We start from the raw sequence: 20,111 nt of genomic DNA on the forward strand, positions 1-20,111 counted from the left end.
GTAAAACTCTCACAGAAGCGTAGTTAGGGCTACTTTTGATTTTGCTGTGTTATTACTTACTACTTGTAAGTGCCCGTTTAGCTTCCTATGATAGTCTAATTTTACCTCTTTTTGAATATGCAAATTTAGTCTGGGGCGACAAGAATAACGAGGTTCTTATACAACATTTACAAATTCTTCAAAATGACGCAGCTAGATGTACATTAGACCTTTCTAGATATTTCTCAGCTACTATAGCTCGAGAACGTTTGAATGGATTACCTTAACGTCCCCATCGCTGCATTGCAGTTTTTAAGTATATTAATAATTACATAGACTAGAGTGCAAACAATTAATCCGTAAAACACTAATTACTAAAAAGTACAAAATAGTGCTAATTAAACAATAGAAAACAATGGAATTTGCATGAAATTGTGCTATTTAGTATTACTAAAGTTTCACGGATTTACTTGGTCACTCTATGATTTCAATTTCTTAACAAACAAATCTATACATAATTATTGTACTCGCCGCCGTTCAGACATACATCTTGCCTACTGTTCGCACAATTTGCGGCAAACAATGTTTTAGTTTTCATGCGGCGAAGGAATGAAACAATCTAGATAATTCTGTAAGAAATGCCCCAAATTTAAAAGAATTTAGAAAATTACTCTGATTAGATTACATATATATATAGATAGAATATTTCAGTATATTTGTTAGATATATATCTACATCTACATAGCTATCATAATAACTATTTTAATTATTTATATTTTTCTGTATTTATGTATACTTATTTTATATTACTTCTAACTTTTTAAACTTTTTAACCTATTTTCATATTTAATACTTTATTTATTTAGTTTTAATATGTTAGGGCATCTTTGAAAATCACTTTAATTGTACGGTGAAAGAGCTTCCCTTAATGAAGATTGTTATCACATTAGTGAGCGAGTGAGTGGCACATTCGCAATCTAAGACTCGTTATGGAAGGCAGCATGGTCGAGTGGTCATAGCGTCGGTCTCGCAATCCGGTGGTAATAATTAAGTTCGAGCCCCGCTGTGGCCACTAGCTGAAACGGTCCTGCTTCGTGATCACTTCAAATTCAGTTTTAAGTTATTACTTTTTATTTTTTCATTGGCTTAGACTTACGTCATAGCTCGCATACAACGATTCTATTGGTTGAATAATGACCTGGGTGTTACCTCAAGGGCACAGCCCCAAACCAACCAGACTGTAAACTATATAACATTCAAGACTCAGGTTGTTGAAGAAACTACAGACATTTTGAAGAAGTTAGAGAAATTGGTGTCGCTGTTATATTTAAGGCTAACTGAATGCATAGTTAGTGAGTAGAGTACTTGCTAAAGGTAAGGATTTAGAGGGTTCCAAAAAGTTATTGTAGTTTTCTAGCTTTATAGCGCTAGACTTTATTTTCGTTGTCTAGTTCTTGCATCATTGTGTTTCACTTTCGTTTTCGTGTAGGATAAAGTCTCATTTCCCTTTTCTACCAATAAATAAGCATAAGTTCAAGTTCCAATAAACTAACTATGCCTGTACATGAACGAGATATTGTGTATTAAGAACCAAGTTTGTCTGTAGCAACTGCAAGATTCGAAGTAGAGATAGCTGACTGACTTGGCTTTGATTTGGAAGCAGTATAAAAAAACGAATCATTCGTGCAGTGGTATCGGACATGGAGTAAATCTAGTCTACAAGTTTCATCTTTAACAGTTTCTTTTATAAATGGCTGATGCATTTTTGTTGGTCTGATAAAGAAAACAAGCTGAACTTCGAAGCGACGGACGATCATTAACGCGGAAGTGAAGTTTATCACGGAATGTGGAATAAATCGTGGGATTGAAACATTAAAGTAAATTACATAAAAGACAAGTCGAAATTCTAAAGAACATGTAAGATTAAGATAGTTTTAAACCTCCAATTTGATTTGAATTGACGAGATTCGTATTTTCTAGGTATTGAAAGTGCAGAACAGTTGCAGCGTTCTTGCTAACGTAGGAATCACACAGAAGTACCAGAACAAGCACCGCTACACAGGTAGGGATATTTTAACTGCAAGTGAATTATTGAAAACATATTTATTGAAAGTGTGGTGGCATAACGATGGGAATTTAAGTTGAAATTGAGAAATTTGAGCGCTAATAAACTGTTTGGTGTGGCTTCGCGTCTGTAAACGAAGACTATACCTTTTGACCCCTTAGTATGACGTCACTCAGTCATTGAATGATTGACGGCTTTCCGTCAATGTCAAAAACTGTTATATAAGACGTGTTGAGACCGTGACAAGATGCTGGGCATAACATAAATAGCCCCAACGAAGAACAAAAGCATTAGGTGGGATATAGCTGATCTCTGTAAAGTATATTCTAAAAACGATTTGCTTGAAAAACCTCTTTCCCCTGCAGCTGGATAGGGCGTTGGGGAGAGAGGGGGGACTAAGACGAAATAAACTTCAAAAACTTTGGGACTCTCAACAAAAAAGGAATATAAAATAGCTGTAAACATGGAATGAGAATCTGAGCTGATAAAGAAAAAAACAAAGCTAAAAATGAAAAGGGTTTTTAATTTTAAAGTTTGTGAACTCTTTGAAAAGTCAAATCAAAACCGAAAATTCCGAAATGTTTTTAGTCAAGTTGCGAAAATTTTACATTTAATATTATCAAACAAACCTTTTAATTTTTTTCTCTGGAATGAAGCTTTTTTTCTTGACTTCAATGTTACAGAAATCCCCAGAGGTTTTCAAACTTTAGGTTCGATCTAGTTAATTATTGATCGCAGTGCTCGCCCAAGCTGGTATTTTTTTGCCGAAGCGAAAATCTCCACGGAGATCGAAAGTTTTGACCAATGACTCAATGCTGGCCTATGAATGCCATTAAACATGAATGCAGGTCAGAACGAAAGTCTTTAGAAGTTTGAAATGACTTTAATACGCTTGAAGATAAAAGCGTTACTACATTAAATTCTTCAATTCAAAGACAAGGAACTTTTTGATAATAATTTCTTCTCATACTTAATTTAATTTCCTATCTTTTCTAAAAACAGATTTAGAATTAAAGTATAGTTTTTCTCGCGGAATATCGTTTAATTTCGACAAAGCAAAGTAAAAGCAAATAAGGAAATAAGAGAGACACGCACACACAAGAAAGAAAATATTTGTGTGGTATAAAGGTTATACATAAGTTATTTCCATATCAACAAGTAATGGAAAAAAAGTTTTCTATAGATAATTTTTTATCGCGTAAAATTCAAAAAATTCTACAAAGGTGTGGTAGACTTTAAGTTAATTTCCAGTTATTCGGTTGCAGTAATGATAATGATTCTATTTTTTCTCAACCCATTCGAATATAACTAAAATCTTGAGAAACAATGACTAAAATCTTGAAAAAACGATGAATATTAAAAACCCAAAACGTTTTCTTTATGTTTTCAATGTCTTTTCAATTGACGAATTTTCTCGGTTAATTTTTTGTAAAATTTATATCTTCCTTCTGTACATCACATGCAATCTTATACTGAAGAAATCACAAGAAACGCAAAAAAATTTACTAGTCACATTATTATCATTCAGCCATAATCGACAGTTTTTTTGGAATATTTTTGAAAAAAAAAACATTAGTAAACAAAGGTGATTTAGCATAGCAACCACGAGTTGGACTCTTATGTTAAACTTCGCAAGGTGTTGCAATATTAATGTAGGATTTTTGAAGGGATCGGTAACTATGCCTGTACGTGAACAAGATATAGTGCATGGAGACAAGTTTTTTTGTAGCAATTGCAAGATTCTAAGTTGTAGAGATAGCTGACTGACTTGGCTTTGTTTTGGAACATAGTTAATTGGAAGCAGTATAAAGAAACGAATCATTCGTGCAGTGGTATCGGACATGGAGTAAATCTAGTCTACAAGTTTCATGTTTAACAGTTTCTTTTATAAATGGCTGATGCATTTTTGTTGGTCTGATACAGAAAACAAGCTGAACTTCGAAGCGACGGACGATCATTAACGCGGAAGTGAAGTTTATCACGGAATAAATCGTGTGATTGAAACATTGAGGTAAACTACATAAAAAACAACTCGAAATTCTAAAGGACATGTAAGATTAAGATAGTTTTAAACCTTCAATTTGGCAATTAATTTTGAATTGACGAGATTCGTATATTTTTTAGGTGTATGGAAGACCAGAATGGTTGCTTCGTTCTTGGTAACCAAGGAATTTGAAAATATTGCGAGAAGTAAGGATACTAAGAGGTAAGGGTACTAACTGAAAGTGAATTTTTAAAATCATATTTATTTGTGGTCGCTTAACGAACCAATTTTGTATTGAAAATCGAGAAATTTGCCGTATTCAGTTGGTATTTTGTGTGGCGTTCAAGTTCAAGTTTATTTCACAAAATATAATACTACATATAATAGAATATATGAGAGTTATGCTATTTTTGCAGTTAGCGACAGAGAACTCGAAACTGGAGTATCGCTTGCCACTCGTGTATGATTACAGAAACACTCGTAACTCGCTTGCTTCCTTTTTTTGTCGATACTTCTTAATCTTACAATATCTTTATCGCCTGATTCTGTAATACACAGCGGTACAAAGTTATTGAACTATCTGAGTGTTTTTTGAATTTGTTTCTTGAGTTTTGACTTAAATATGTACATTCAAATTAAACTGCATTGTAAATTATATATTTCACTATCAAAGTAGATTTGAAATTGAATCACGAAATACAAGTTGTTGTTATATATACAATATTTGAGTCGGAAAAACCATTTTGCAGTGAAGTAATTTTTATTTCCGGTGTCTTCCTTCGTTTTATGGGGCTAAAGGAAATTTGCAAAGTTATAGTCAAGGCACGCTGGCCAACGGTCTTCGGTTGCTGCGGGGGCGCCTTCAGGGGCTTCATAGCACATGGCATGCTAAGTTTGTTGATCGTCGCGGATCAAAACGTTGCGCTCGATTGCTGTTTTTTATCTATCTCTCGGGCCAACGGAAATTTGTTGAATTCTGCCAACAGTTAGGAAAGCTGCACCAGTCTGGCTCCCCTTGTCGGGCTGATGAGTGGACATTTTGTTTGTTCGTTACCCATTTAGCAGGTTCGTTCAACATAACAGCATGAAGGTTTATTTGTCGGCGGTTCGAGCCATTAATATCGAACAGGGGTTGGCTGATCCTCTGTCTAATTGTCTTCAGCTTCAACGGGTCCTCCGGGGTGTAATTTTTACTTCCGGTATCTTCCTTCGTTTTCTTAAAACCAATCACGAGGAATATACTGGAGTTTTCCAGAGCCTATTTGTTTCGTCGAGCATGCGCAGTAAGAAATAATGGGTCTGGGAAGGGGATTGACTTTAACCTTGAAGTTAAAGCATCATAAGACTGAACTCCTTTTAATAAGTTCAAAGTATCGCCGAAGTCATGTTTTTGGTTCCATTCATTTTGATGTCAAATAATGTTTGAAAGCACAGGGGGCGGTCCTGCAGGGCACCGGACAGCCCCCAAATGCCGCAATAGACCCTTTTACCGCTGTGTTTCTTGATTACAGACTCATTTACTCAGTCTTAGCCTCGATTTTGTGTAGGATATTCACGTGTTCCACTCAAGGTCCGTCAAGTTTCAAAATGTTCGTACTGTTGAAGTTTTGCATTCTTTACTTTACCGTTGGTATTTGTGAATATTTAGACACTGATACGAGGCTAAGCCTGAGTAAATGAGTCTGTAATCAGGGAACACAGCGGTAATTTGGAACTTGAAAAGGGTCTATTACTCTTTTTTGAAGCAATACATATCTCTATATAATTTTTTTCATGTGGGACACCCATAACAAATTCCTGGATCCGCGCCCCTGCTATTCTAATTTAATGTTAGGAATTTTCCTAGAAATGCTATCTATTATCAAAACTATCCTATTAACTGGTTTAGAATTGAATCTCGCTGTTCTGTGGCTTTTATCTCTTTCAGTTGTTCCCAGATTATTGCTGTTACGGCCAGCAAACCATGCTAGGGAAACGACAACTCTCAGTCTCCCTTGAAGCAATTCACATCTATGTTCGATTTAAAGAATATATCACTTGTGATTAGAATAAGGATAAGAAAGAAAGAAAAAGAGGAGGGACGTCCGCTCTTAATCACTGTCTTTGACGTCGATGTTAACGTGAGTAAATGAGACAGGACCGCAATAATATATTTGAGATTTGGATTTCATTTCTTATATTTCTTACCTCTTTTTATTCAGCTCATTTTCAGTTAGCAACGATGCCTACGGTGCATTGGCGTACTGCAGGAACAGCCACTGTTAACCTGACAATTCCGGAAAGACCCGAAGGACATGTGGAAGCATCTTCAAGAAACATCAAATTCCCAGGATGCTTTATAAAAAACGATGACAATCTTCAATATTTCGTCAAGGAATTCATACGTGATTCAGCCGACAGGAATAGATTAAATCCGAGAAATTCAAAATACGTTTTCTATAGTCCTGCAAGTGTTGGATACTCTGGAGGAGTTGTGACCGAAGCTGTCATCAGCTATGAAAAGATTTCAAGGAAGCTTGGCGTGGATGAACAGAGCACAAGAACATGTACAGTGAATAACCCGTTGGTTGTTTCATTTTATGAGCATTTCTTTTTGTTCTGTGATTCTCAAAAGCTAAACGAAAGCAAGTTTATGGAGAATTACAGCAAGGAGGTTAGAATTAATCAAGCTCTAGATACCAGCAAGAGGTTTTATGGATTAGGCATGGACGATGGCCAACTTCAGTTCATTCCCTTCAACATGAGCCAAGGTCAATCACGGAATAATATCTATACCATTAGTGAAACAAGCATTTATGAGAAACTGAAAAACGCTGGACCACTTCTCCTGGACGATAACAAAACTTTAGTGGGGTATTATAGAAAAAGAACTGGCGGCAACTACAGAATCGAGATTGACATATTTGAGAAAAGTCAAGGTAACGAATAAAACGAAAGATATACATATTCTATTCTTATGGGTTATTTCATATTATAATCTTGTATTTTTATGATTCAGTACCCTGAGTGTTGCGATTCTGCATTCGTGTATTCTTGACCTTTTTTTTTCTCACTGAAAAACTATGACCTGAAACTAGAGTACAAAAAGATAGAAATGTAGAAGAATATTTCAGTGAGAGGAATATCGTTGGATTGATGTCAAGTAACTGTGCATTCATCCTTTTAGGTGACCCACCACAAGACACATCACCCGGTCTTCAAGAAGGAGAACGAGCATCACACTCACCACCACCCGTACCACCAGAGAGAGACAGAGCAGCAGACCTACCACAACCCGGTCCTCAAGAAGGACACCCAGGATCAGTCCCCTCGCCATTCGGCCAGCAAGAAGGAGAACGAGCACCAGACCCACCAACGCCTGCCCATCCAGACAATCAGCAATTAGGTATCATTACATATTAACTATTTTGTGTCTTGATTTCAATCGTTTCCAGAACCGCACCATAGTTAGTGTAATAACATTAATGTAATAAGATGAAAAAATCGTAAATTAAACAATAAAATAGAGCGTAGCCTTGAATAAGAAGCTGAACTAGCTAGGCCTCAGATGAGGATAGCATATGCAAAAATTTAGGGTGGTATGTTAGTAAGCAGACAAAAATCTGATTAAAACCAGGAAAAGAAAGGGGGAAAAGAAGATAAATAACTGTGCATCAAAGTTGATTTTCATAGAGACTTCACAAATGTGTGGTTTCCAAAAGATATTCGAGTCATTACGACAGATACCAAGATACAGTATTTAATTTTTTGCACCGGTTTGATTGGTTTATTATTTATATTTATTGAGACTCAGTAGATGTGAGTTTCCTTTCCGAGAATGGACAATAGTGAAGTTATTATTAGAAACTAGCCAGTCAACAATTCACCAATTGTTAACAGCAAACTCATATGGATGATTTCGTTGTTAACAATTTCTTCAAGATGAAGGAGACTTTTAATTGAGTAAAAACGATTTGTGTCAGCAGCAAAGATATGAAATTGAAGCAGGTTAGAACATTTAGAAAAGTAAAGGACTGTTACTCCTGACCCGGCCAGGAGCGGGTGAAAGCTACGGAAATTATTTAGACGAAACGCGCCTGATTGTTCACCTTACCAAACTTTATTGCATAACCTTATACAATCAACGAACCACTGCGTTCATACGTTGCATTGGTGAATGGCGGTTTTCTACATAAATGTTAAAGTTCCTAAATCAGTTGTTTACAAATGCTATAAAGTTACCAGCGATATAAACTTACCGGACTGTTTGGGATTCTAGCTACCAATAAACATGGAAAAAAACAAGGAACACTACAATTTATAGAAGTTTTATCTGATTCAGCATAACTTATAAATATGTTACAGCATTACTTGTAAATTTGAAATTTTGCTTTGATTATCTTTCACATGTGCCATAGAAGTTCTAGACCCGGCAGTGCGTCGTCTCCTTTATAACCACCTTAGGTCTGAAACTATCAATCACCTTCAAGCTTATATCACAAGCAAAGAAGGCAATCTGGCTAAGCTCAAAGATCACTTTCTTCAATTGCTACCTGAAGAAGAACTTGGAAGAGTCCAAAATGCAACAGATCTTGTAGATGCCTTGGAAAGAGGAGATGTTATAGGACCTGAAAAGGGCATGGAGTTATTAAAGTGGTTGGCTGAGAAGCTTGGATTACAAAAACTAAAGGAAGAAGTAGAGAAATTCATAGCGGGTTGTTCAGGAAAAGTCATCGAGAGAAGTTTTACAACTATACATCTGAAGACTGTGTTATTAGTATTAGGAGCTGAACTAGCCTTACTAGGTCCAGCTCTTATGTATTCATATGTGACAAACCCTGAAAAGCTGGAAAATCTTCAAATATTTGAGTATCTCGGGGTTAAAGTATTTGAACTCTTTAGTGGCTCGGTAGTATTCGTCTTGAAAGTCTCAAGCATTTCATCACTAAAACGGCTATGGCAGAGCTACAAGGTTGGCTCTTTGAAAGAAGAACTGAAAAAATCCTTCAATGAGATGAAAGAATTGAAGGAACTGAGCCAAGGAGAAGAGATTGACGTGGAGGTTACAATAGATGAAGAAGAATACCATACAGTTCTTTGGAATCTTATCCTCTTGGATGTAAAATGTAAGAATATATTTCTCAAAATTAAATATGATTTTGTTTGTAGCAGCAGCAGCAGCAGCAGTAGTAGTACAGGGGCGGATCCAGGGGGGTGCACTTATTTGACTTATGACTTATGAAATTATCAATGTCTGGGTAAGTGTTATTGTCCTTGACATAACCTCATCCAATAATTGATTATTGTGACTCGTATTAAGGGAAACGTATTAAGACCTCAACATATGAGATAGTAAATTAAACATGGTACATTCTGATCTAGCTTGGGTACAAACATCTTCTGTTCATCATGCCTTATAAAGAATCTAGACCACAATGCAATCTTTTTATGGAACGAGAGCCTAAGGCAGTCTAAGGCGAAGTTAGGCGATCTAACGCTGAGTAAGAACCCAGAGTAGGCCTGATGATACTTATTATATACAGGTAGCTCCTAAGCTTCAGCGATTCGGCAAACGGCCATAGTCCCTGTAATTTTGAATTTTTCACCTATTGATTTCGGAGATTCCTACCCATACTCCCTGTATAAGACCCTTTGCCAAAATGGCGACCTCAAATTTGAACGAGTTAAAAGTAAACGAGCAAACTATTGATTTTCTATTACTTTTCTTTTGTTTTTGTATAAATATGTACATGAATTACATGTATTACAGGTAAATCAATGAAGAATAAGAAAAGTCAGCGAAGGCACTCAGTATGCTGTGAACGAGATGTGAAACCAGTAGTTGTAATAGGTAATGTAGAATATGTTCCGTTTTTGTTGCTTTATTGCGGGTTGGCTATTAATGTCGATTCTTAAACAAAGTGTTTACATTATAATATCGTTTTAGGTTTTTTTACTTTTAAAGTGCCACTGTGATCAAATTTCTGGCTTGCTGGTTTTTTGTTTTTTTTTGTTTTTTTTTTTTGCCTGGATTGAAGATCTTTGATCTACTTTTTCAAATATCTTTTTTCCTTCAAAAGATATTGGAGTTTATAAAATGGCGGCCATTTTTCTTGATGACGTCATATTCTCAATACTCGGCCAGCATGGGATTATGATAAGCAAGTTTTTTTAACACCAGTTTTTTTCTTTTCTGATGAGTACTTTAACGTGTTTGAATAATAAAAATTGGAGACATCAAAATTTGATCATAGTAGCACTTTAAATAACCGACTGTATGAGCTAGTTTGTACATAAGTTTTAATGGTTGGAACTATAATTGCTCTTCCAATAATTCTTTTCTAATGTATTTCCAAATATGTATGTCAGGTAAACCAATGAAGGATGCTAGAATAAAGTGCAGGCACTCGGTATGCTGTGAACGAGATTTTCCTGAAGGCATAGAATTGAAAGGTAGAATATATTTCTCACGACGTATCGTTTTGTTAATTTATTAGTTGGTTCAATGTTGGTTGTTGATTGTTGATTGCGGTACCGACACATTTCCTATCAAATAGCAAATTAGAATTTCGTGGTGTCAATGTGTTTTCTTATTTTAAATAAGGATTCTAAAATCAAAAATGCTGAGTTTCTAATTTCTTTTTTAATGCCTATAAAACTATATACTAAAACCGCAAAAATGGCCAATTTTCCTTATCCAATAAGCCTTTTGCAACAAAAGGTCACGTGACCCTACCCCCTTATAAAGAGAAGTTTGTGTGTCAAAATAAATATCAGAAATAAAAAGATTACCTTGATATTATTTAGAAGTCAAAGTTTCAACTCATAATGTTGACCATAGGAGAAATGACATTAAATATAAAATCGAATATTTTATAAGTAAGTGTATGGGAAATGTACTGGATGGTGAGCTTTGCCATCCAGCCCATTTTTCCATACAAATCCTTCTAAAATATTCGAGTTCGTATTTAATGCCATTTTTTCCTGTGTTACATGTTATAAGCTGAAACTTTGCCCTCTCACTAATATCGAGGTACTCTTTCCATTTCTGATGTTCATCTTGACACACAAACTTATCTTTAAATAAGAAACTGTAGAACCTATTCTGCCTGATTTCTCACTAGTACGGACCAAATATATAAGAATCATTGCAGCCTGACTTGGGAAAATAGTGGTTCTTTTATGCGAGTCTTTACTGTATTTAGATAAACAAGGCAATGACACGATGTTGTTGAAATATTACTTATATTTGGACTTCGGTCGTTTACAAAGTCATGGTCCGAGTGAAAATGGATTAACGACAAAAGCAAAAACGACTGACAATAAATAATGGAGATAATCGAGATGCAAGATAACCGATGCAAGAATTTAGAAAATCTGTTGTTCTCCGAACGCTCTCGGCCCCATGTTTCAAAGTTGGTGATAACTTGTTTATCCATTATATAGACCAAGTTTATATGGAAAGTACGTTTAATAAGCGAGTGTGCATACTGCTTTTCTCTCAAAAACCTTCGGTTGAATTCCTAAAACTTGTTTCACTATCAAGTTCGTATTCCTGTCGGCAGCCGCTTTTCGAATATTTAGAATAAAATGGCTTCTCATCAGCATGAAGAATGTAAATGTTAATAACTCAGTTTTAAAATATGTTTTACTTTATTCAACAGAAATAAACCGCATAGCAGCTCGTTGGGCATCTTTCAAAAAAGAAAAAGAAATTGCTCGTCAGTGCAGACTGTTAATCGATGGTGGAACACGTGCCTTAAGAGATGTATTCGATTCTATCCATTCACCAAGCTCTCTTCGCAGGACACTACTCAGTACAACAGTCCATTCTACTCTAAAGGGACTGAAAGCAAAGAGGATTCTAAACAAACGACAATGGGACAGACTCTATCCTGCTAGCCGAAGTACACCTGTCACTTCAGCAGATTTTGACATCACACTGTTATTTGTTCTACTGCGTAATATATGTGGTTTAACACCCCCATCAACAGGATGGGACAAGCCTCCTGTTGCTACAGACCTGAGTAGAGAAGCTGATTTGGCTCGAGTCAAATATTATAGAAATGAACTTTATGGCCACATCACAGAAACAGCCGTCAGTGACTGCGATTTTGAGAAATACTGGAGTGAGATCTCAGATGTGTTGGTGAGACTGGGTGGACCTCATTACAAACCAGAGATTGAGAGAAAGATAGAAGCAATGAACCCTGAAGATGAAAAGTATTTTATCGGAGCACTTGAAGAGTGGGAAGAAATGGAGCAGACATCCCTTCAAAGGATGGAGAGGATGAAGAGAGGGAAAAGACATTCAGCTGTGGATGCTTCACAGGCCAAAGGTGTGTACAATTGTAGCTTTCAGTATAATCATTTAGTATACAAAGATGAGAGTATGTGGACCGCGTGGCACTAATGAAATAGTAGAAGATAATATAGGTAAGTTGTAGTGCTTGGGAACGAGGTTATTCCGGGCGAAAGCCCTTGGAATTAAATTCGGAAAAATTAATTTCCGACCTCGCTGGGAATCGAACCCACGACCTTCGGAATTGTACTACCGATTAATTTTTCCGAATTTAAAAAAGAAAGAAAGATCACTGGTGTCATCCATAAGAACCTTAGCAACCATGGAACCTCAAAACCGGACTGTGGTTTTTCTCTATAACCACCTTAGGTTTGAAACTATTCATCACCTTCGTGCTTATATCACAAGCAAAAGAGGCACTCTGGCTGGCCTCAAAGGTTACTTTCGTGGATTGCTACCTGAAAAAGAACTAAGTAAATTCAAAAATGTAAAAAACTTGTAGAAACCTTGGAAGAACGAGGTGTTATAGGACCTACGGATGTGAAGTTATTCAAGATGTTAGCTGAGAAGCTTGAACTACAAGAACTGAAGGAAAAAGTTGAGACATTCGATGCGGATTGTTCAGGTGATGTCACAAGAAGTTTAGCAACCATGAAACTTCAAGACCCGAAAGTGTGTTTCTTGTATAACAATCTTAGGGTAGAAACTATCCGTCAACTTGATGTTTATATCGAAGCTGGAAAGGGCACTCTAGCTAAGCTCAAAGCTGAGCTCTTTTTATCTATTTATTTATTTATTCATTCATTCATTCATTCATTCATTCATTCATTCATTCATTCATTCATTCATTCATTCATTCATCCATTCATTCATTCATTCATTCATTCATTCATTCATTCATTCATTCATTCATTCATTCATTCATTCATTCATTCATTCATTCATTCATTCATTCATTCATTTATTTATTTATTTATTTATTTTTTTTTTCATGTGGAACACCCAAAACAAATTCCTGGATCCGCGCACCTGCTATTCTAATTTAATGCTAGGAATTTTGCTAGAAATGTTATCTATTATCAAAAGTATATTTAGAATTAAATCTCGCTGTTCCGCGGCTTTTATCTCTTGCGCTAGTTATTCCCAGATTACTTCTGTTACGGCCAGCAAGCCATGTTAGCGAAACGACATCTCTAAGAAAAAAAGAAAAAGAGGAGGGACGTACGCAAGTTGTAATGGTTTGAACTATTGCTCTTTCAATAATTCATCTCTTATGTATTTCCAAATATGTATGCTTTCAGTATGCTATGAACGAGATGTACCTGAACTGAGCTCTAAGCCAAAAGATGTGGCACAGATACAAACACGAGTAGGACGACCTGTTACAGAACTAGAAAAGTCGGAAGACGGAATGAAACGTAAGTCTAATTTTTCGTCTATTTATCTGGTCTGTTCTATTTTTTATTACAACTAAACTAATTACTGGGAATCAAATCTTATAAAAGTTATTATAGGTTAAGCCCTTTATAATAACGACAAGAGGTTGGATATTAGTTTAACACTGAAAAGTAGCCCTATATATTAAGACTTAAAGTATAAGTTGTGGATGTATTAACGAATTTCTTTACGGGGATGTCTCATTTAGCAGAGCTAGTTAAAAGAGACCCCTGTGAAAACAAAAAAAATAAAAAGACAAATAAAAGAAATAAATCCATAAACACTAATTACTACTAATAATATTTAATAGTTTAAGTATTCAGAAAATGTCTCAGTTTAGAAAATATAGTTCGAGAGCTGATTTTTAAAGAAGCTATGAATACATAGTCTCTCCAATTATGATCTATTATAATATCATAGTAATCTACTCGTTTAACTCGAGATCTTTCTTTCCTTTATTCTTTTTTGTCATGTCTGTTTGTCTTTTTCTTAGTATTTTTATTTGTTTTATTCATTTCTCTTATTTTATTAATTAATTAATTATTTTCTGATTAGATCATTAATTAACTAATTAATTCATCCATCCATTCATTTTTACCCCCTCTGTATTCGGTTTATTTTCGTACAATTTCCGAAATCTAGCTGTGTATCTTAAATATGTCGGGCTTCCCCCCCTTACCCCCAAGTCCAATAGTTGTCGCTGTTGTTGAACTTCCGCAAAGACAAACATTATAAAAATCAAGTTAGAGCAAAAACACTTGAACTGTGAAATAGAGTCAAACTAGTTACTAACAAATAGTCGCTATTTAGATACTAATAGTCGTTATCACTGAGCCAGAACAGTTTATGACACAACAAGGAATACACAAGAGACCAATACAAATATTTTTTTATCCAGTTTTGTTTCAAGCAAATTTATCAGAGTAATTAGGACTCAAAAATTAGAGTGCATTCAGTTAATCCGTGAAACACAAATTACTATTTGTACTAAATAGTGCAAGTTAAACAATAGAAACCAAAGGCTTTTGTACAATTTTGTGCAATTTTGTATTACTGAAATTTCACGGATTAACTGAATGCACTCTAAAATGAAAGCTCTAATGAATATGTTCATTATGAAACTGGATAAAAAACATTTAGAATCGATGGTCTCTTGTGTATTCCTTTGTGTGAGTCCTAATTACTCTAATAAATTTGCTTGAAATAAAACTGGATAAAAACATATTTGTATTGGTCTCTTGTGTATTCCTTGTTGTGTCATAAACTGTTCTGGCTCAGTGATAACGACTATTAGTATCTAAATAGCGACTATTTGTTAGTAACTAGTTTGACTCTATTTCACAGTTCAAGTGTTTTTGCTCTAACTTGATTTTTATAAGTAATGGGTTTGCACCATATAAAATACAAAAGGCATCGAGCGAGAGCAATCACGAAGGAATGCACTGATAGTTGTGTCAGGAATATATTAGCATAAACTTATGAACCGCGAAAAGAGACTGTAGAGTTCTTGCCTTGTGACTTCCCAACTTCAAGGGCCATTTTAAAAATATTAGAATGAATCAACCGACATGAGCTTTAGCAGGTACAGATTATATATCCTTGAGAAGACGTAGCTAAATTTAATTAACAATCGTTCGAGCCGTTTATGAGAAATCGTGGAAAACGCAAAACTTTGAAGATTTGATAAATCTTTACTTAAAAACGCTCTTCGAAAAAAAATTCGTTCTCAAGACCAGCAAGGAACTAGTTGACCAAACGCACACAGTTTAAAAACAAGAGCAACAGCAACGTTTTAAGATATTTTTGAATAATTTTATTCAATAGAAATTTTTTAAACCGAGTGCGCAAAAGCGATAAACAAAACGAGAGTATGAAATGTTCGTGCGATTTCCTCCAAATCTAACATAAGAATTTCTTCAAATCCTTGATATTTTGTTTGTCATGAATTGGGGATTCTTAGGAGTTAACAGTTTTTCTACAGCACATCTGAATCGCGCGCACTTTTATTTTTTCCAATTTTCGATTTTTCTTGCGTTGAAGACTTTGATTTTAATAAAATATACATTAGTACAAACTTCAAACCAAGAGCAACAGCTGGTATAAATTCTTAAATGATCCAGCAAACAGAACATTGTCAACGCGACGATTGAAAAAGTTCTTTTTGGTGATCACGAAACGTATCGAAACACCTTAAAAACTTAATGGCTTTAGTTTTATTTGTAATATATTTCCAGGAAGGTAGTGCCAGTACCATCGTGTTTCTAAACTATAACACTTGCATATTTCATAAAATTAATTAATATTGGATGAGATCGAGGAGACTGAGAATGACACAGCTGAGGTCTTGATGGTTTAGAATATCATGTGCAACCAAAGCAGCCGTTCCATATTGCTTTTATAAAATATTTTTGAACGATTTTGCGCGAGCGTGTCTCTGTCCTCTGATATAGACACGCTGACCAGCCAATCAGGGCGCGCGTTATATCTCATATATTTTAAAAACTAGGATTATATTATTCTTACCTTTTCTTCCCATTGGAATGAGAGTGGATGAATAGCTACTCTGTAGAAATGCCACTGCTAATGTGTTTTATATTTATTTATTTTATTCTTCCTGTGTTTTGGGTGTTAAATTGTTGTGTTTTGATTTTCAGAATATACAGAAAAACCGAAGTCATCCATTAAACAGCAAACCGATTTTCTGTTGTCAGAGGAAGAAGACAAGAAAATTAGAACCGATGACATCTTTACGAGTGCGACTATCCAACGCGGTCCAAAACACTTCAAGGAACCCGAAGAAAGGAGATTTGGCAGCAGGCAATTGGATGAAATTCAAGCGAGTAGTAAAAAACTCGTGAACTGTTCAGAAATGTTTGTTTGCCCAGAAAATGATGATCAGAAATCCACAGCTTCTTGTACGACCAATCCTAAATCTATCTTGTTGACGGGCAAAGCAGGAATTGGAAAATCCCTTTTTTGTCGCATGCTGGTACGGGATTGGTCGCATGACCGATTGTTTGAGGAAGGTCAAGAAAATGCCAAAGTACCTGATTTTCAGTTTGTGTTCCTGTTGACATTCCGTCAACTTGTTCTTCCAGAAAAAAAAAGGCTTGACTTACGTGATATCTTAAATCGGTCTTCCCTACTGAACGAGCACTCGGTGATAGACGAGCCATTACTGCAGTACATGATTGACAATCCTGAGAAGCTGCTCATCATACTCGATGGGTATGATGAGTATAAACAACGAAAGAAAATCACCGGGGACTTTGAGACAAGATATTCAAACGACCCTGATGAAAAAATACCTGTTCCTGCTCTGATTGCCAAAATCATGAAAAGAAAGATGTTAAACGGTGCAGTGGTCCTGATATCCTCGAGGCCTGGCGAAGCCGAGGAATTAAAAAAACATGTCTTTGATGTTAGATGTGACATTCAAGGACTTTCTTCACAACAAGTGCTAGAATACATCGAAAAGTATTTTAAAGAGAACGAAAGCATGAAGAACAAAGTACTTGATCACATCAAAACGAATGAAATTCTTTTAAGTTTTGGTCACATTCCTGTGATGTGTTTTCTAATGTGCTACTATATTAAATGGTACATGACTGAATCAAAAACCACAGAAAAACTACCCGTCACAAGAACAGAACTTTATCATGAAGTAATCAAAGTATTTATCACGAAACATTCCTCTTCTAAATATGAAGAAATGGAAGAAACTAAAGTACAAGAAATATTACATAAACTAGCTGAACTAGCGGTGAATTTAATGATGGAAGATAAATATATTTTCGACGAAAATGATATGAAAAAACTCAATCTTAACGATGAAGAAATAACAAACCTGAAAGCGAGTGGATTACTTGACTGTTGTCCTGGCGTTAAAAAATCTCCATTCGATAAACCACCACTTGAATTTACGTTCACCCACTTAACGATTCAAGAATTTCTCTGTGCTTTTTTGTTTGTAGAGAAAAAACAAATCCCAGAGAAAAAGAAAACGAGCGATCTGACATTCATGTTCATGGCGGGAATGTTTTCAAGAGAAAAAGATGAAAAACTGATGGAAAAGTTGATAGAAAATATCAAACCAAGGTATGAATACCTTGAGAGGAATAAACTGCTAACTTTATCCTGTCTGTACGAGTACAAAGACGATGGATTTTCTACCAGAGTAATAAATAACCTTAAACACATATACTGTAATAGGGATGGGGAGATTTTATTTAATGGAATAACTGATATCGATTGTTTGTACATAAGTTATTTATTAGATATAGTGAATTTAATCGACGCAGAACAAACTAAACAACATTCAACATTTACAGAGTCATTCATTGTTAAGTCATTGCTCATTATTCATTCATCTTTATCAGCATCAGGGATCAGAATGTTGTGTAATTCTCTTGTTAATATTTCTACTCTTGATGTACTGTGGCTGTGGAATTGTAAATTAGACGATGTATGTGTTAAAATAATATGTGACATGTTGCCTCGTACTAAGATAACATACCTACACCTAGGTTATAATAATATAACAGATGTTGGTGTTAAAATAATATGTGACATGTTGCCTCGTACTAATATAACAGACCTAAACCTACATACTAATAATATAACAGATGTTGGTGCTCAGTGTCTGTGTTCAGTATTAATACGTGATGATTGTCGTGTAAAAGAGATAAACTTATATGCTAATAATAACATAACAAGTGAATATAAACTGTCTCTAAGACAAAAACTGATCCCTGGTGTTGAGTTGTATATTTAGATCAATAAAACTCTCATATGTATTGAATATTGAATGAAACCATAATAAACGAGTAGAATATAATCTGTTTTTGTAAATAATATCATATTTTATTGAATAATAAAGAAATTTCTTGTAGTTTTATTTTTGTAGTTGATTGAAAGTTGATTTGTGTTTTACTCAACAAATATTCAAACAAATCCATTGAAAATCAAAAATATCCCTTGACAAATGTCCAGTAGTTTGATATCAATACAAGAACAAGTTGGTTTTCATCAATATTTTTATTCAACCAAGTTAAAAGAGACTTTTTGACAAATAATCATTTTTTCTTCATATTTTGAGCAAAATGAGTTGGACTTGAAATACGGACAACAGCAAAAATACTTGTTTTTTTTTTGTCAAATCAAAATATTTCTTATCGATATGAAAGAAACCATCGATATTTATTCTTATTTTAGAGCATTTCATGGATAAAATAGTATTTTGAGTTGGTTATGTTTTGTTTTGAAGTCAACAATTTTGTATTGAAAAATGACGGCAAATGATGGCTTGTTTTGTACAAGACTTTAGTTGAACATGGACGAAGAAAACACTACACGACTAATACAAGCTGGAATGATCCGAGTAAATTAAGAAATAATTCTAGTCTAATGTGGTTCAATAATCATAGTTATTATACGACTATTATGTAATTTTACCTTATAAGGTCAAGAGAACTCGCAAAATATGGCACCGTATTATGCTAGTCCTGTCCCAGTTTAACCGGTTTAACCGGGACAGGACTAGCATAATACGCTCGCAGCTTTTCGCAACTTTTTTCATCATGTTTCGAGGTGAAAGTGACCCAAAAAATCTTCACTATGACACGAACACTGACCTAGATTTCCTAGACATCAATTTTGAAATAGATGACGATGTTCTTTTAAAAGTTTTTGAAAACCCGCAGGATACGACAGTCGAAGTACAGAAGGACAACGAGCTCGAGACCACTAATTTCGCCGATGAAGATGAAGTATCAACATTCATAAGAGAAAACAGGAACAAAAACACTGCAAAAAAGACACATAACGATTTACAAGTCTTCTACAGGTGGGCAAAAACGATTAAAGAAACAAGAAAAATTGAAGAGATACCGCCTAATGAGCTGGACAAACTACTAGCCTGTTTTGTGGTAAAAGTACGCAAGCAAAATGGCGATGAATTTGAACCAGATACTCTTACCTCCTATTTACGTAGTATCGACCGCTTCCTTAGAGAACAAGGCAAACAATACTCCATTTTGCTGGATAGAGAATTCAACCGTTCTCGGGAAGCCTTGGCTTGCAAAAGAAAGGAGCTCCGTAGGCGTGGGAAAGGCCAGAAGCCAAACAAGGCACAGGGGCTGAGTACAGACCATATTCAGATATTATGGCAAAAACAACAGCTTGGCAACAATTATCCTCAAGTCCTTCTGCGTACAGTTTGGTTTCACAACACTGTTTACTTGGGTTGGAGAGCACAAGATGAGCACCATCGTGTAAGATACGGCGACTTTGAAGTCAAAACAGATGGAGAAAGAGAGTACGTGGAATGGATTAAGGAACGCGGAAGCAAAACTAGAACAGGCTAA

At 35.3% G+C, this 20,111-nt stretch overlaps 2 protein-coding genes across 3 annotated transcripts; both read left to right on the plus strand.

The window, feature by feature from the left end:
• Positions 1 to 1,176: 1,176 nt before the first annotated feature.
• Positions 1,177 to 18,581, plus strand: LOC116291937 (uncharacterized). 2 transcript variants are annotated; one of them, XM_089026969.1, is made up of 13 exons: positions 1,177 to 1,353; positions 1,960 to 2,041; positions 3,968 to 4,055; positions 4,169 to 4,250; positions 5,956 to 6,148; positions 6,230 to 6,946; positions 7,195 to 7,413; positions 8,426 to 9,133; positions 9,778 to 9,858; positions 10,377 to 10,460; positions 11,672 to 12,346; positions 13,611 to 13,727; positions 16,401 to 18,581. In XM_089026969.1, exons 6-13 carry the CDS (start codon positions 6,250 to 6,252, stop codon positions 18,518 to 18,520), a joined length of 4,701 nt encoding a protein of 1,566 aa, XP_088883095.1. In that variant the 5' UTR covers positions 1,177 to 1,353; positions 1,960 to 2,041; positions 3,968 to 4,055; positions 4,169 to 4,250; positions 5,956 to 6,148; positions 6,230 to 6,249; the 3' UTR covers positions 18,521 to 18,581. The 2 variants fall into 2 exon arrangements, with proteins under 2 accessions (XP_088883095.1, XP_088883096.1); XM_089026970.1 differs by lacking the exon at positions 5,956 to 6,148.
• Positions 18,582 to 19,325: 744 nt separating this feature from the next.
• On the plus strand, positions 19,326 to 20,111 carry LOC148913078 (uncharacterized protein KIAA1958-like). The gene has a single exon (XM_089026397.1). It carries the CDS (start codon positions 19,326 to 19,328, stop codon positions 20,109 to 20,111), a length of 786 nt encoding a protein of 261 aa, XP_088882523.1.

Source organism: Actinia tenebrosa, unplaced genomic scaffold, assembly GCF_029948245.1.
Source record: "Actinia tenebrosa isolate PJP-AT-01 unplaced genomic scaffold, QUT_ActTen_1.0 PGA_scaffold10__47_contigs__length_13832649, whole genome shotgun sequence".
NCBI lineage: Eukaryota > Metazoa > Cnidaria > Anthozoa > Actiniaria > Actiniidae > Actinia > Actinia tenebrosa.

Excerpts from the sequence above, each read along its gene's own strand:
- LOC116291937 (XM_089026969.1), top strand. The coding sequence starts at position 6,250 with ATGCCTACGGTGCATTGGCGTACTGCAGGAACAGCCACTGTTAACCTG. Across the intron at positions 9,134-9,777 it reads TATCCTCTTGGATGTAAAAT|GTAAATCAATGAAGAATAAG; the intron begins GTAAGAATATAT and ends CATGTATTACAG. Across the intron at positions 12,347-13,610 it reads GGATGCTTCACAGGCCAAAG|TATGCTATGAACGAGATGTA; the intron begins GTGTGTACAATT and ends GTATGCTTTCAG.
- LOC148913078 (XM_089026397.1), top strand. The coding sequence starts at position 19,326 with ATGTTTCGAGGTGAAAGTGACCCAAAAAATCTTCACTATGACACGAAC.